The sequence below is a fragment of the Trichogramma pretiosum genome, unplaced genomic scaffold (assembly GCF_000599845.2).
Source record: "Trichogramma pretiosum strain Unisexual culture from Peru unplaced genomic scaffold, Tpre_2.0 scaffold43, whole genome shotgun sequence".
In the NCBI taxonomy this organism is placed as follows: domain Eukaryota; kingdom Metazoa; phylum Arthropoda; class Insecta; order Hymenoptera; family Trichogrammatidae; genus Trichogramma; species Trichogramma pretiosum.
Window position 1 is genome coordinate 1,368,430 of NW_019640864.1, and position 15,233 is coordinate 1,383,662.

A 15,233-nucleotide genomic window follows, 5' to 3' on the forward strand; every position below is an offset into this window, starting at 1 on the left:
TGCGCGCTGCTGCACCGCCGCTTAAATATATATATATAGCAGCTTATAGTGCATGTACATTTACAAACCAGTTCGTCTTTCGGTCGACGAATAGAGCCACGCGGGCAGTCCCACGATGTCACTCGATTGCCATCGATACAGCCAATGGCGCGACGACGACGACGACGACGACGCGCGGCATAGAGAGGACTTCTTCGTTTCTTATTCTTCTGTGCTTTTTTTTTGTCTGTTCAACCCGTTCGTTCACGACGATCAAGACGACGACGGCATGAGGCTCTCGAGAAATCGGTAGAAGGAGTAGGGGGAGGAGGAGACGGATGATCAAACGAAATCATCGACGTATATATATAGCTCGCGCGACAACAACGACGCGAGATGCACTCGGGGGAACGAGGCGATTTATCGTTCATAAGCTATGCTTTATTTACGCTCGAGCACGAAATGATCAACCTCGAGTCTTTGATGTCAACGACGAAGACGACCACGATGACAAAGATGATATGTTTACCTATAATCTAGCTCGTTTCGCGCTTGTATTTATTATTAAAATAAATGTTTTCACAGATGCGCTCTTGCTCTTGTGGACCGCGGCCATTACTTTTACGGAATATAATTATCGAAGACTGCTACGCGCGCTGCAAAGCTCGAAACGTATTATACGGGTGAAAATATAATAAAGATGACAAGCTCGCGATCAGCACGGGGCCAAGGCTGTAATATCGATGTGCATCTCTTTCGAATATAAAGTACTTTATCGTGTTTATTATTTTGCTTAGAAATATTTTGCCTAGCGTGCGAGCGCTCGATTATAATTGCATATATGCGTTTGCACGGATATCGTCGATAATCCCAGCGTCCAGGCAATTATTCATTGAGATGCATTGCGACGATAAATAGATTATGGCTTCCGTCCAGCTGATGGAATCTTCTTTGAAAAACTTTTTGGATATGATATTTATCGCCACAGAGTATAGTGGCGAGTGCTCGATTTTTGAAGTATATTCGTATATTGATTTATGGTTAACACGATCGCTACGTGTGCTCCCATATAAGAATGAACAGATTTGATTTGAAAAAAAACTCGTACTTATATAATTATTTTCATTTATTTTGTTACTTGCATGTTTACAGATAAGGGTACTCGCCATCTAACGATGAAGGCTTAAATTGATATCATATTCAAAGAAGGATATAATCGAAAAATTGCCAAAACAATTTTTTTAAACTTTTATTTTCTTTTAAAAAATTGACCACTTATTTATGCACTGCTCGATCATCAGTTTGTTCCCTATGATTAATTATAAGCACATGAATTATTTCATTAAAATTTCATTTATAATAACTTCCAAATATGTACCTCGCTGAAACCTTTTTTGTCAAACTTTTTCTTGAGATGATAAGTCCGTAATTCTATTATTTACCGTAAACACTTCCGGGCACAAATTGACAACGCCCACCCGAACATACTCTTCGATTTTCTCTTTGTCCATAGGTTTCAGCAACAAAAACCAAAGCGACAAAAATTAAAAGTACGAACTTCATCTTTTATTCGATTAACTATTTTTGCGCAGAGAATCGCGGTCGATCGCAGTTTTAAATGATTTGCCATTGCACGTTTATAACCATTTTTTAATTAAAATTTTTCTTCTCCTTATCAATCAGTTTTATTGAAAGAATTAATCGTCAATTTTAATTAACCATGACCGGTGTTGACTATAAATGAATCATTAAATGAATTATAATTACAAGTATTTTACCATATCCTACAAGATAACTTGAAATAAATTTACTCAACACCTTTAAAAAAAATTGCATTTCATGTGCCGATAAAATCGTAATTAAATTTTACATTACAAAGGAATAATGCAAGTGACGAGAAATTTGATTTTTATGAATTTTTCGTCCTCATGATAAATCAAACGTCAAAGTCTTCTTGATTGGGTACACCTTGAGATTTATTTTCATTATTAATTTTGTAAGTTATCACTAAAAAAAAAAAAAAAAGAAAAAAAAAGATTACAGCATAAAAATTTTACCACAATTTCACTCGACAAAAATCAGATTTTTTAACTCACGCAATCTCTTATACAAATGTAAGCATTACATTTACGATATTGAACGTGTCCGATCATACCAAAACAAACATGTCTCTCTTCTTCTTCATACGTTTTGTCTTGTTTCACATAACAATTTTCATGCTTTGACAAAAATCTTATCAATCCGGCTTCGTTGAGTCTCGGGCGAATTATGTAAGAAAATTAATCTTTTTATCTCGAGTTGTACCAAGAGTGTTGCGTTGTCGATCCATCATCGTAGCACGATGATAAATGTCCGATGCACGAGACAGCTCTCTCTCTCTCTCTCTCTCTCTCTCGACTTCCCTCCGAAAATGACGAAACGTGAGAAAAGAGCTGATAATTCCTAGACACGCTCGCGCGTAACGCAACGATGTGTACCGAGATCTTGGTGCACACTTGGGCCTCTGCTGGGTGTTCTTGCGAGAACGAGCGGCCGTCGCAAGCAACGATCGTACCAGTGAGCTCCTATAGCTTATAACCCAAGCAAGAGGCAGAAGAGGAAGAAGAAAGAGATTATACAACATCGTGTCCGTATACCTCGCGGGTGCCGTTAATCATCGCTTGGGCCGAGAGTCGCAGTTATATATACGCATAGCTTGACACATGTGGCTCGACGACGAAACGATATATAGACCAAGGGGGTGATATGCGCGAAAACCAGTGGAATTCAAATCTATAAATGCAGTTATTTTACGTGTGTCCACAGTCGAGGTGTCTATCTCCAGAAATACGATATGAATTAGTAATTTTGAACGATAGCCCACGACGTTCATGTTTAACGTTATCGCGTATAAGAGAGGTATCCTTCCAAGGCGATCTTTGGCGTTTTTCTTTTTACGCGCATGACTCGTGTGCATATTTTATTATCTTTCGACAGATATACAGGCGCACTCACAGGCAGTCCTGCATCTCGTCGCTCTTCTCGTGCGGTGCGCCCGCACAGACGACGACGACGGCGACGACGAGAAATCCCTCGAGTAACCAGATGACGGACACGTTGACTTCATCTTCTCCATTTCTGCGTCTTTTTTTTTCTTCCTTTGCTGTATAGTATATATGATAAATAATCGCGAATACGGATCAACCAAAATACCTCCCGACGGGCGTGAATGACAGAAATTCTCTCTTCTCTCTGCGGCCAGTGCTCTCGCGCGACAAAGACGAATAATTTTTTTTCTCTTTAGTATGTTTGTTTTATGTATTATTTTGATTCGTTAGTTTTAATTGATCTTGAAGTAAAAGCGTGTATTTTAATATTATATCGAACGCACCATATATACGTATCATTGCACGCGAATCATTAAAGCTCTCCCGTGTACACGTATGCAGCGGGCATCGAACAACGAAGCCAAAGCAAGCGCAATGACTGCCCGAACGAAATGACCTAACTGGCAAACCTTTCAAGTACCTTATACATCGGACTACAAGAGCGAACGTGACTTTGCACGTACGATTTTCCTGGTATCCGATATAAAGCCACTTATCGAAGCTAGCACGAGAGAGCCCAAACTTAGCGACGATACTTAGGTATATAACCTTAGGCCAATTATGAAATGTCGTTTATCCATTTTCAACTGATTATAAGAGGGAGCTGGAGCGAATGGAAAATAAGAGGAGAGGGAAAATTTGATTATATATACGTTGTGTTGTGTGTAGACAACGAGGAGCTGCAAAGCCAACAAATGAAATTAAAACAAAAGAGAGGAAAAAAAGGAAAAAAAACAAGACGCAAAGAAGAAGATAAAGCTCTCGCAGAGCTGGGTTGAAGAGCGCGTGTTTATATATGCTCCGCAGTCAAAGCTCTCGAAAAAGTTAATCCCATCTCTCTTTTACCTCGGCGAGGCGACGCACCGTATATATACATACGCAGAGAAGTTGCTGCAGCACGGCGGTCGCGCGCGGACACAGGGAATTTTAATCTCGAAACACGCGAGGATCGCGAGTTTTGAATAAGCCGCGAGAACGAGAGAACAGCTGAAATGTTACAAACGTCTGTTGTGCTCGTTGTGTATATGCGATATGCGGAGCTCGCGAGAGTCTGCAGCCGAGTCCAGTCGAGTCGTGTCCGAATTAGCCCCCACGAAAAAGGATTTGGTCCAACGACGACGAAGAATTACATGCATTAATTTTAACTTTTCTCTCTCTCTCTCTCTTTCTCGCGACGACGATGATTGAATTTCTCATGCTCGCGTTGCTCGATGAGTATATTATACGTAAATGGAATAAAATTATAACGATGCGGAGCGCTACGGGGTCGTACTTTTGTAATTAGGACGTCGCGTCTGTTATCACGGCTACGAGACGTCTTCGCGGTCATTTTCTAATGCTAGATTGCACGCGCGCGTCAACGAGGTATGGTGGATCGTGTGCTCGTTAAAGTCATCCGCGGACTCGGCTCTGAGTGTATCAGGTTTCTTTGGCTGCTGGCCTGTCCTCGCACACATACTTACAAGCACTTGCGCATATATTGGTAATTGGTTCCGGTGTCGAGCATCTTTGGCAATTACATTTTAAGCCGCAGCCACTCATCGAATCGTACTGCTGTTGTTGGCCTGCTGCTGCTGCCGCTGTTCAGCACTCGCGCGACAATTATATGGATTGCTTCTTTGAAAGGAATTAAATTGTATAATCGCGCTGATGCATAAGTAGCTTTGTACGTGCGGGGTAAGTTTCTCAATAACGCGATACCAAAAAAACCTAGACTGTCACTTTTTTACGAGTACGTTAAAAACCGAAAATTCTAAAAACAGATGAATTTTTAATTCGTTCATTTTCAATGAAAAGATTGTCATATTACTGTGTAAATACCATATTCGTTGAGATTATTATCGCAAATTTCGAATTTTGCGTCAAATTTATAACCATTTATAAGCTACATTTATTTAAACAAATAAACGTGATTTTTCGAAAAAAAAAAAATGTCTAACAGTCTCAAAATAAACAAAAATAAATTTAATGCGATACTTAAATTTAAACATTTTAAATTAATTTTTAAATTAATTCTTTAATAGTGATTTGGTATTTACCTTAATTGCACAAAAAATTAATCAAAATTCAATTATACTTATAAAGTCAGACTGTACCGCTACATGGCAAATACCTTTACGTGTAAATCAGCAAGTGGCAAAGTAAAAAAATTGTATAAGTACAAACAGAAGATACAATTCTGTACCCAAAGGGAAATTCATCGAAGCATTAAAAGTCCCGAGGATGCGCGCACGTTCGCAATACCAATGCCCGATGAGCGGACAATCAAGATGATGTTTCATTCTCACTCTTTTGCTCTCTCTGAGCTGTCTGTCTGTGCAGCAGCTCCCGAGGGACGAGTGTACTACCACGCCACTCGCACACGTACACACGGAGTAACACTCGACCTTTACATTTGGCTCGATCGGAAAAGGCGCGTGGACGATCCTCGAGCTGCCTTTTACCACGATCATCCACCAGGCCACACACACCACTACATACTTGGACGGAGTCGAGCGTCGTAATATACACGTCGATAATCCTCCGAGTCTAATTGGAGCGCCGCACATATATATATGCTGCGTGCGCCAGCGCCATATAGATGCTTATCCTTTATAGGTTTATACATAAGCTCGAGCGCGGCAGAGACAGCTGATGATTGCGCGTCCTCGAGTAACTTTATTGAGTCCAGGTGCTGGAGTCTTTACGGCTCTTCGGCTAATTGATTTTTCTTTCCCTCGCGGGGCAACACCTACGTACGAGAGAGAGAGAGAGAGAGAGAGATTGACTTATTAGCAAGGAGAAGGAGAGAGAGAATTTCTTGCTCAATGTGTCGTTGGCTGTCATCGAGTCGAGAGACCTAATATTTTCTATTAATAAGTTTCGTTTTGTTAACGAAAGCTCTTGGAATTGTCATCGATGGATTATAGGTAGGATTTAGGATATAAATCCGAAGGCCTGTTGACAATTAATCGATCCGAGAAAAATCGAGTGGCGGGGTTTAATCAAGCGACAAGATCGATACATACACATGCTTATACGTACGAGCTCCGAAAATTTCTACGTATAGCAGCAGAAGCCGTTCCAGATGGTCAATTACCCGTTGACAATAAAGTCAGACGTATATATGCGCGCAAACTTGACGCATATCATTCTCGTGTACGCACGTTACAATAAATACATACATACGGTCCCGAGTCTAGAATTCATTTCGCCTTTACATATTATAGCGATCTCCGGGTATACTATATGATGATATAAGCTCAACTCTCGGGATTTGCCTTGCCAAACATGGTATATACATATCAACGCACCTCGACGCCGCAGTGACAATGCGGCGAGTTCGCAGCTCGTACACGCAGGAGTCGAGTGCGAGCGTGATACAGTTGATTCTTGATTTGCGTGTATATGCATGCATATTAAATTTACGCACCTGCATGTATGACAATCATATTGTACGCCCGATCGCTGAGTATTTCCGAGTAAAGAAGAATTAAATTTATCATTGCTCTACAAAATATTTTCGTTGAAAGCTTTGAAAACCTGATTTCAAATTCAATGGAATTATACTTTTTTCTATCGCCGCAAAATGAATATGTTTCTCGTGAATCATATACGCATGATTGTACACGTACAACAATAAAATTTGGCTTAATTGAAGCTGATTCAATGGGACCCTTGGGTTTTTCATGAGAATCGAAAAACTTTATTGTTTTTTGCATAAGCGTAAACCTACGAACAATTTTGAAACATCTTCATTTGAAATATTTCGGAACCATCAGACGACTTTTCGAAATCGTCGAGTTCCGCTCTTGTACAATATTTATCGCTAAAAAGTATACGTACAGCAGAAACACTCGAGCATTTCTTCCAGCAGTCGAGCGTCGTTTTCTCCGAGAGAGAATCGCGACTTTACACGCACATGCAAGTATATATCTATAAAAGCTTATAACAGACACACACACACAGCCATTTACTTGAGTTCTTCGCGTCTTCGCGTCTGTAGCGACTTTTTCTCACCGGGTTAAAGTAGAAATAGTACGTATATATACGGTAATAAATGCATAGAGGCAGCAGCAGTAGCGAGCAGCGACGAGTCGCCGAGGGAGGCATCAGAAGAAGAAACTTGTGCAAACGAGAGCGATACGCTCGCAGCCCTCTTGGCTACTTATGTAAATATACAGCGCGCGAGCTAGCGAGTCGCGTGTTTGCCTCTTTTTTCTTTTCTCTCTAGCTACTATTGCTCTCTCTCTCTCTCTCTCTCTCTCTCTCTCTCTATCTCTCGGCAAAGTACAGTTATTATATGTATCGTATATATAGATATACACCTCCGCTCCGACTCGATGTGACGAGTTCTTAATTATTCATATTCAACTTTGCGCGTGCCAAGGCAGCGAAATTAGAGACAATGTATGCGCGAGTGTGAGTGCGAGCGAAGCGCAACGGCGATGTTATAACTTTTGACAGGTTATCCGCGCGCGCGTTCGCTTAATGCACTGAGCAAACACACATTTTGCCAGCCGTTAACGAGAGATAAGAACGAATAGAGGGCGTATTATATAAAGAAGTTGATGCAACAAATTATTCCACATCTTTCGCGTCCGCCTCTCTCTCTCTCACTCTCTTTATGATAATAAATGAGAATATTTCGATTTCACCGCGAGGACTTGCGGGTTTTGCCTTGAGACGAGACGAAAGCTCCTTCCGCGAAAACTTATAATAAATACGACGTGAAGTGTAAACGAGAAAATTCTTCGCTGACCGACTGAAACGAGTAGAATATAGGATTCACGTCGTACGGAGAACATATATAGCTCTTTGATTGCACCGAGTGAATTTTACGAGCTTATATCGAGCTTTTTTTTGGTACGCTGTTATTTTCGTGCGTGGGAGGTCCTACGTGTACGATATTTGGGTTCTACGTTCCGCAATATTCGTTATATTCAAAAAAATCAATTTGCCAGAGGCTTTCGGGAGCTCTGTATAGCCATAGCACAAAATTGAAATATCACACGCAACGGCGCGCACAATGCCGCCGCACTGCGTACCTACAGCGGGCGCATCATCGCAGCAGCAGCAGCAGCAGCAGCAGCAACAGCAGCAGCAGCAGCAGCAGCAGCAACAGCAGCAGCAGTCGTGTGTCAGTCTCAGCGCGAGATATATACACACATACACAGGCGCACAAAAGCTCCTTTTTTTCTCTCTTGCACTCTCTATCTATCTCGCCCCGCTGCTCGTCCTTTTTATTTATGACTGCGTTTAATCTCTAAACGGCGCGCGCGCGCGCGAGTTATAAGTTTCTTGTGTTATGTTTATATCTGTATTATGCTACACATTCATATATACGCACGCGCGCACGAGGCGAGAAAGGAGAATCGAGCGAGAGAGAGAAAAGATACCGGCTGGCGCGCAGCGGGATATCGCGCGAAAATAAAAAAAAATACAAAAAAAGGTGCAACAGAGAGAAAGAGAGAGATATTCGCGCCGCTCTCGGCGACGTTTCGGGGTATATCTAACGAGCTGCTGCGTGCGTCTTTATCGCTCACTAAATGGTTTTGTTAAAATGTTTTTCGACTACCGAACTTTCGTCGGTATTATAATATACAACGTTTACCGGTGCGGCTATATGAGTAAGTTTTTTTGGAAGACCTATTTATTCTGTTATTTATGTACGCAAAAACTTGGAGACGAGGAGATTAGAGACGTAGGTACGGAACGATATTTTTACTTTTGGAAAATATATGCTACCAGTACGTGGTGTGCGCGTGACGCGCGTAGGTCGTAAAATCCATCGGATGATACGATTACCATTATTATTACCTTCTTTCTTTTTCCTTTTTTTCCCCCATTTCATTCATTTCATTCGTCGGCGCGGGGCCGCGCATGGGCGCATTAGCCTCGTAAAAGCTGCTTTGCGATCTCTCTCTCTCTCTAAAGCCCGCAGTGATGCAGTAGTTAAGTATTGCATGGGCGCTTAATATTATTACACAGACCAACAGCAGCAGTAGCATCACTAGTAGTAGTAGTAGTAGCAGCAGTAGTAGTAGTATAGCAACTGCACAGCACGACGGCGCGGCAGCCGACACGCCGTGTATATAGCAGTCGAATATAATCGAATGATCAATTACGCTTCATTATTCGCCTTGGCCGACAATACAAACGAGTTTTGCCATCTCTTTTAATGCCTACATCTTTTTTACTTTCGTCGATGTTCCCCCCTCCCCTCGTCTCTCTGATCTTTTTTCCCTCCCTCCCCCTACTCTCTTTCTCTTTCGAATAAGCGAGATATTCTTCTCGTTTCGTCTTCTATTCATGATATTCAACTTTCTCTCTCTCTCGCTCGGCCCTGTCTGTGTGCTCTGTACCAACGTGCATTTATACCATGTACCAAAGTGTGTATAACCATTGGCCAAACAAAATGGCCCGCTGTTATATTTCCCATATCCTCCATTGCTTATATTCTTTCTTTCCTATTTCGACTGACTGTACTTGCACGAGCGCAGCTCCTTAACCACCGCAAGCAAGCGCCATTCTTCCTTTTCTTTTTTGCTGCTGCTGCTGCTGTAGCTTCTGCTACGCCGTTGTTGCCGTTGTTGTTGTCTGTAATAGCTCTTTGCTCGTTGCGTGTATGCGTGCAACATCATTTATCTTTCTTTCTCTGGCGCGTGAAGCGGACACGCACGCATGATCTCTTATTATTATTATTAATATTATTATTATTTTATACGTGTACGTATAAAAATGACGGTGTATTATTGTGCGAAGCTACAACCGCCACGGCCATGATAATGTATAAATATCCGTCATTTTGGTTTTTTTTTTGTAAGGGTGACTCTAAATTGCTCTGTAATAACGTCGTTAAGGGGCATTTTTTTCTATATCTGTCTATTTTTGTTTGTTTGTTTGTTTGTTTGTTTATTCGTTTATTTGGAGGAGGGATCGCTAAAGGGATTTGCAAGCTTTTTCGGGACAGTCTGAAGCTGCTATATGCTTCGAAGCTATCTCTGCCTGCCCGATCTAGGTCGGGTAGGTAATTGAGAAATGCACGGAAAAAAATCTCACGGGTAAATCCAGTAAAAGTGAACAGCTGGATCAGAAAAAGATATTTTGTTGCAACAGTAAAATAATTTTGCACAATTTAGCAGCCGAATATTCCTCTCTTAAAATAATGATAACCCTAAAAGTGAAGCCAATCTATTCGGCCTCTGATTGGTCGACTGACTTTTGACTCGAGTCGAAACGTAATAAAGTGACATCTACGGTCAAAATAGCAACTTTTTCGAAACTGGCTGAAAAATGTACGCGCGCGAAGCGCGCCTGAAAGTCACTAGTAGTCCAATAATTCTGCTGTGTCAGCAAAATATCTTTTTCTGATCCAGCTGTCCACTTTTGCTGGATTTAAACCTAAGATTTTATTCAGTGTATATTTAACTCACGCGTAAAATAGGGTTGTCAAAATTTCTATAATTTCGGTTTGTTCCATTTGTAACTGCAGCAGCTTTTACACAGGTGTGCATTTGGCATAGTACTGCGACAAAGCGACCGAGAGAAAACACCACTTCTACCAGCTATAACGAACGACGTGCGAACCAACCAAACTCCGAGTCAAAAGCTAATAATAAAAAAAAGCGACACATTGAAACGAGAAGAAAGAACGAAAGAAAGAAAGAATTAAACGCACATATCATACTGCTCATCTCGCTTCGATCGCACCTCGGTGAAAAATTATCATATACACGCATATACGTACGTACGAATTCATATCTGTATGTGTGCGCGTGCGAGCTGCCGAGTTAAAAAGGACCGCATCTCGTTTCGCACATGTAGGATACGTGTATAGTGCGAGCGACCTACCGCCGAGAGCAGTGCAGCGTGGATGCGTCGCGTATCAAGCTCTCTCTCCCGAGATATATCCCGCTGAGTCGCTTTTGCAAAAGTGGCAGTAGCAACAGCAGCAGCTGTTGGTATTTATCTCTCTCTTTCTGTATATTGCAGTTTGGATAATGTCTCTCTTTCGTTTTTACTTTTCTCATTATACATACGTACATACACACACACGCGCGCACACACAAGCCACGGAGCTTTGCCATTGGCTTTGAAAAATTTGTAACGCTTCCTCGCGCGCGCCCGCCGCAGATCACCGCATCAATGGCAATTGTCCTGTGCAGTGTGTAGCAGCACCAACTTATGTATGTATGGAGCGAGCGAGCGAGCGAGAGAGCGCCATATCGCTTTCCAATATAATTTACAACTTATATACGCGAGCATGGAGAGAGACAGAGTTTCACGCGCTCTCCTCGCGACTAGTAGTATTATAACACAATGGGCCTCGACGCGCCGCTGCTCTCTAAATGGCTTTGGGAATTATGGGTGGAGTTTTGGAGCTTGTGCTGCTGCTGTTTATATACGCAAAAGCGCGTGTATTATAATAACGCGTTGGGCTTTTTTTCCTGATTGGTCCTGCGTGTGCGTGGACATCTGCACCTCATTAAAAATTCATAATCACACAACATAGATATCGCAGAGCTCTCGATAATATATTCTGCTATTTTTCATCGATACCGGGTGCGATTGGGTACTTTACGGGTGCGATCGATGCGCAACTCGACTCGATTGAGCCCTGTATTTATATATCAGACAGGCAGAGTAGACAAGATACAGATATAACGAATGGAGATACAAGCGCAGGCAAATTAAAAGTAATGATTTGTAGAAATGTGCATATAACGCCAAGCCATGCTCCCAGGCTTTGAGAGAACAAGAAAAGAGAGAGAGAGAGAGTCAGTAGCCCATTAGTGGATACCTAATGCCTCATCTGTTACTTGGTCTGCCTGCACCCCTACAAAGAGCGAGCGAGTAAGAGAGAGAGAAAGTAAGCTCCTTTGGGGCATGCTTACATTTGCTCCATTCATTTGCCTTGGACCCTGCGTACGTACGTTATGTATACCTCGACTAACATAATATGCTCGAGTGTATGTTAGTGTGCATATGTCTATGTGTTGGAGCTCTAGACTCGTTGCTCCGTACAAACACAGTGCGCAATATTACGTGCTACATCGCGTAAGTACACGGAAAAGTTTCGCGCGCCACTTTGCAATTATGTATACCTATATGGCGTATACCTCGAGCTCGCGTGCAAGCTCTTTTATACAAAAAAATATTCGCTCGAGTGTCAACTCATCCGACCAAAAAAATTTCCTTGTATCTGACATGGTGAATGCATTGTTTGATGCGCCAGTAATCTGAAATTGTAAAGAAGTTTGTGATATTGAATTTCGGTGCTCGATGCTTGAATGTAAATCCAAGTCGTACCCTACTTTTAGATCGATATTGCAATAATTTAAAGAGAAACAATAACTTCATGAAGTACAATTTATCGTGAATTACAACAGCTTTACAAAGTCAATTATTCTTATAGTCTTTCATTATCATAAAAAATCAATTGTTATAGAAACCATTATTATTAACAACAATTGAGAATAACATACATTTCAACTTTCTATGACTATGAGGTATATTTGTTTCCTACATTCAGTCATTGTAACATTTAACGCAGAACCTTTCATAAAAGAAATACGAGTATTTTCTAAAAATCCAGAGATAAAAACGATAATGTTAAAAGTACACCAAAATATAGATGATTCAATTTTTGATAGCTCTGCGTACCATATAAATAAGAAGTACTTGATAATAGTTGGTGCCTGGCCTTACCTCACTCCAGGAAAAAGAAAACTCATGTGGCTTGCCATTAATTTGGCCTTATTTACCGTCTGGATACCTCAGGTAAATAAGGTGGCTCGCAATTGATTTATTAACTATTTGCCGTCAACAAATTTTTATGTTGTAGTTGATTCACATCATTGTCATAATCGATAGAAAGAAAGAAGTAATCTACTGTTTGATGACATATCTTTGTGCATCTATGGGTTTCAATTCATCGGTCAATGGCCTCCTGAACAATGGCGCGGTAAAAGCACAATAAAAAGATAGCGAGTATCAATGAGTAACACGAACACGACATTTTTAGCTGAAAAAATTGTTTGATTCCTTGAAAGAGAATTGGAATGATTTACAGAGCGACGATGAGAGGACAATTTTTGCGACGTATGCTAATTACGGCAAGATGTTCACCGTCGGCCTATCAAGTATAGATATATTGTCACGTTTATCGCACAATAATAACATTTTCATTTGTTAGTCAGCTACTATTTGGTTATTCTGTCTTATATCGTATCGGCATTGATGCCCTCGATGCTGCATTACTACTTCACGGGCAACTGGACTATACCCGAGAGAAATATCTTTGAGGCCGAGTTATTCGTGGATCCCGTCGAGTACTACTGGCCTCTATTTATTCACGGGATCATAATTGCCTTTGTGGCGATTTGGATACTTTTGGCTTACGACTGTTTTTTCATCATGATAGTGCTCTATTGCTGTGGAATGTTCTCTGTCTTGCTGTAAATTTTGTTTTTAACATTCTTGCATGCTCTAATGGCCTGGTGATAAAAAAATAATATTAAATTAAAATTGAAATACAGGGTTCATTAATTGGCTAATTTTTGGCGACTTTTCTATAGCAATTATGTTACAATTATTGAGCGCATTTTAAATAACTTGAAAATGACAATTTTATTGTTTTCGAAAATTTACCAAGCTTATGCTACCACTAGATAGCGAGTACCTTTTTCTGTAAATCTGCAAGTGGTTAGCAAAACATATTTGTATAATTGACAAATTTAAGTGAACGAAGATATATAAGCGATAATTCTTGCATAATATGCCATAATTTGATTCATTTCTGCGTAAACTTTTTTGATTAAAGTTAACGGTAATGTTATAACATTTGAATTAACGAATGCAGTTTAATTGACCTTGTGTAGTTTTAGTGGCTTTCTTACGTTCATGAAACTTTTTCATAGATCAAAAACTATAGCCATAAAATGTTAAGCATTTTTACCAGGGCAATGACCTTTGAATTTTTTGGGAGAATTTCAGGCACAAAATCGAGCAAATGGACACTGAACTTTATAATTATTCCTATGATCAGCAGTTGGCTTTGGAAAAAATTGAGGAAATTGTGACGTACCATCTTAAGTGTCTTGAGTAAGTTTGTTCAATTACTATACTCATGCCATTCCGAGTTTTTATCAATCCAAGCTTTTAAAACTCAGATTTGCACAAAAAGTCGAGGATTTCTTTTGCATCCAGTATGTAATACAGCTATTGATCAATACAATCGTGATAAGTGTATGCGGATCGCAGGTGAAAAATCAACGATATTGGACCAAGCATATTTTACATAATTTCTTAGCATTTCATTGCATTTGTAGGTCATAAATATTGCAGATGAGTCTCCACTAGACATATTCAGGTATACTTATGTGGCCGGTTCAGTCATCTTTCGCCTGAGTTTAACCAATGTTTGTGGACAAAGCGTACACGATCGAAGCCTTCGGGTGTATGAACAATTGTAAGTTAATCATTTCCAAATTCACACGCAATTCGAAGAATCTGTATCATTTCAGAATACACCGCAATTGGTACGAGTATCCAATACAAATAAGGAAACTATTCATAGTCCTTTACAATAGAAGCGTCGAGCCTTGCAATCTGACGGCTGGTAAAATGGTTAACCTAAATCTTGAAACTTTTTCCAAGGTATTTGAAATTTCCTATTAATCTGAGACGAATTTATTTGAATTGAAATTTTTCTTTTCAATACATTATTATTTCAGCTAATGAAAACAGCGTTATCTTATTGCATGATGATTATCCAAACTCAATAAAATTCTTTTTATCTCAAATATCTAAAACTTACGTCATTGTCATCATATAGAATAGTCAGGACCATACCAGAGTCATTGACAGTTGAAGGAAACAATAAGATCATTATAAATTCTTCTTATGCATTTGATAATAAATGAAATTTGAAATAAAAGTGTTCAATTTTTTATTGCAACAGTTTAAAAGTAGTTACAAATATGAAACGTAAATATAATAACCTGTAAAATAGCCGTGACACCTAATTAGTGGTTTTGTTTCCTTTATGATTGCCGCGTGTTATAAGATAAATTCAACAAGAAGTTGAATACAATTGTTCGATAGATTATGGATTTTTATACAGGTAAGTAATTATTATATTCACTGTAAGGACTGCGTATTCGGGTGTGACAAAAAAACAGATAT

General features: G+C 40.1%; 1 protein-coding gene and 1 long non-coding RNA gene across 3 annotated transcripts; one reads left to right on the forward strand and one right to left on the reverse strand.

Annotated features, from left to right (window-relative positions):
* Positions 1 to 1,087: 1,087 nt before the first annotated feature.
* LOC106649629 lies at positions 1,088 to 1,585 on the reverse strand. The gene is made up of 2 exons (XR_001339303.2): positions 1,358 to 1,585; positions 1,088 to 1,288 (listed from the first exon to the last, which is right to left on the reverse strand). It is a non-coding gene; the product is annotated as an uncharacterized LOC106649629 (long non-coding RNA).
* Positions 1,586 to 12,599: 11,014 nt separating this feature from the next.
* LOC106649627 (odorant receptor 9a-like) lies at positions 12,600 to 14,865 on the forward strand. 2 transcript variants are annotated; one of them, XM_014367106.1, is made up of 9 exons: positions 12,600 to 12,827; positions 12,892 to 13,011; positions 13,072 to 13,189; positions 13,243 to 13,504; positions 14,043 to 14,150; positions 14,219 to 14,309; positions 14,378 to 14,517; positions 14,573 to 14,705; positions 14,783 to 14,865. In XM_014367106.1, the coding sequence occupies exons 1-9, from the start codon at positions 12,657 to 12,659 to the stop codon at positions 14,831 to 14,833; spliced, it is 1,194 nt and encodes a 397-aa protein (XP_014222592.1). In that variant the 5' UTR covers positions 12,600 to 12,656; the 3' UTR covers positions 14,834 to 14,865. The 2 variants fall into 2 exon arrangements, with proteins under 2 accessions (XP_014222592.1, XP_014222594.1); XM_014367108.1 differs by having other exon boundaries at positions 13,120 to 13,189.
* The last annotated feature ends 368 nt before the right edge of the window (positions 14,866 to 15,233 follow it).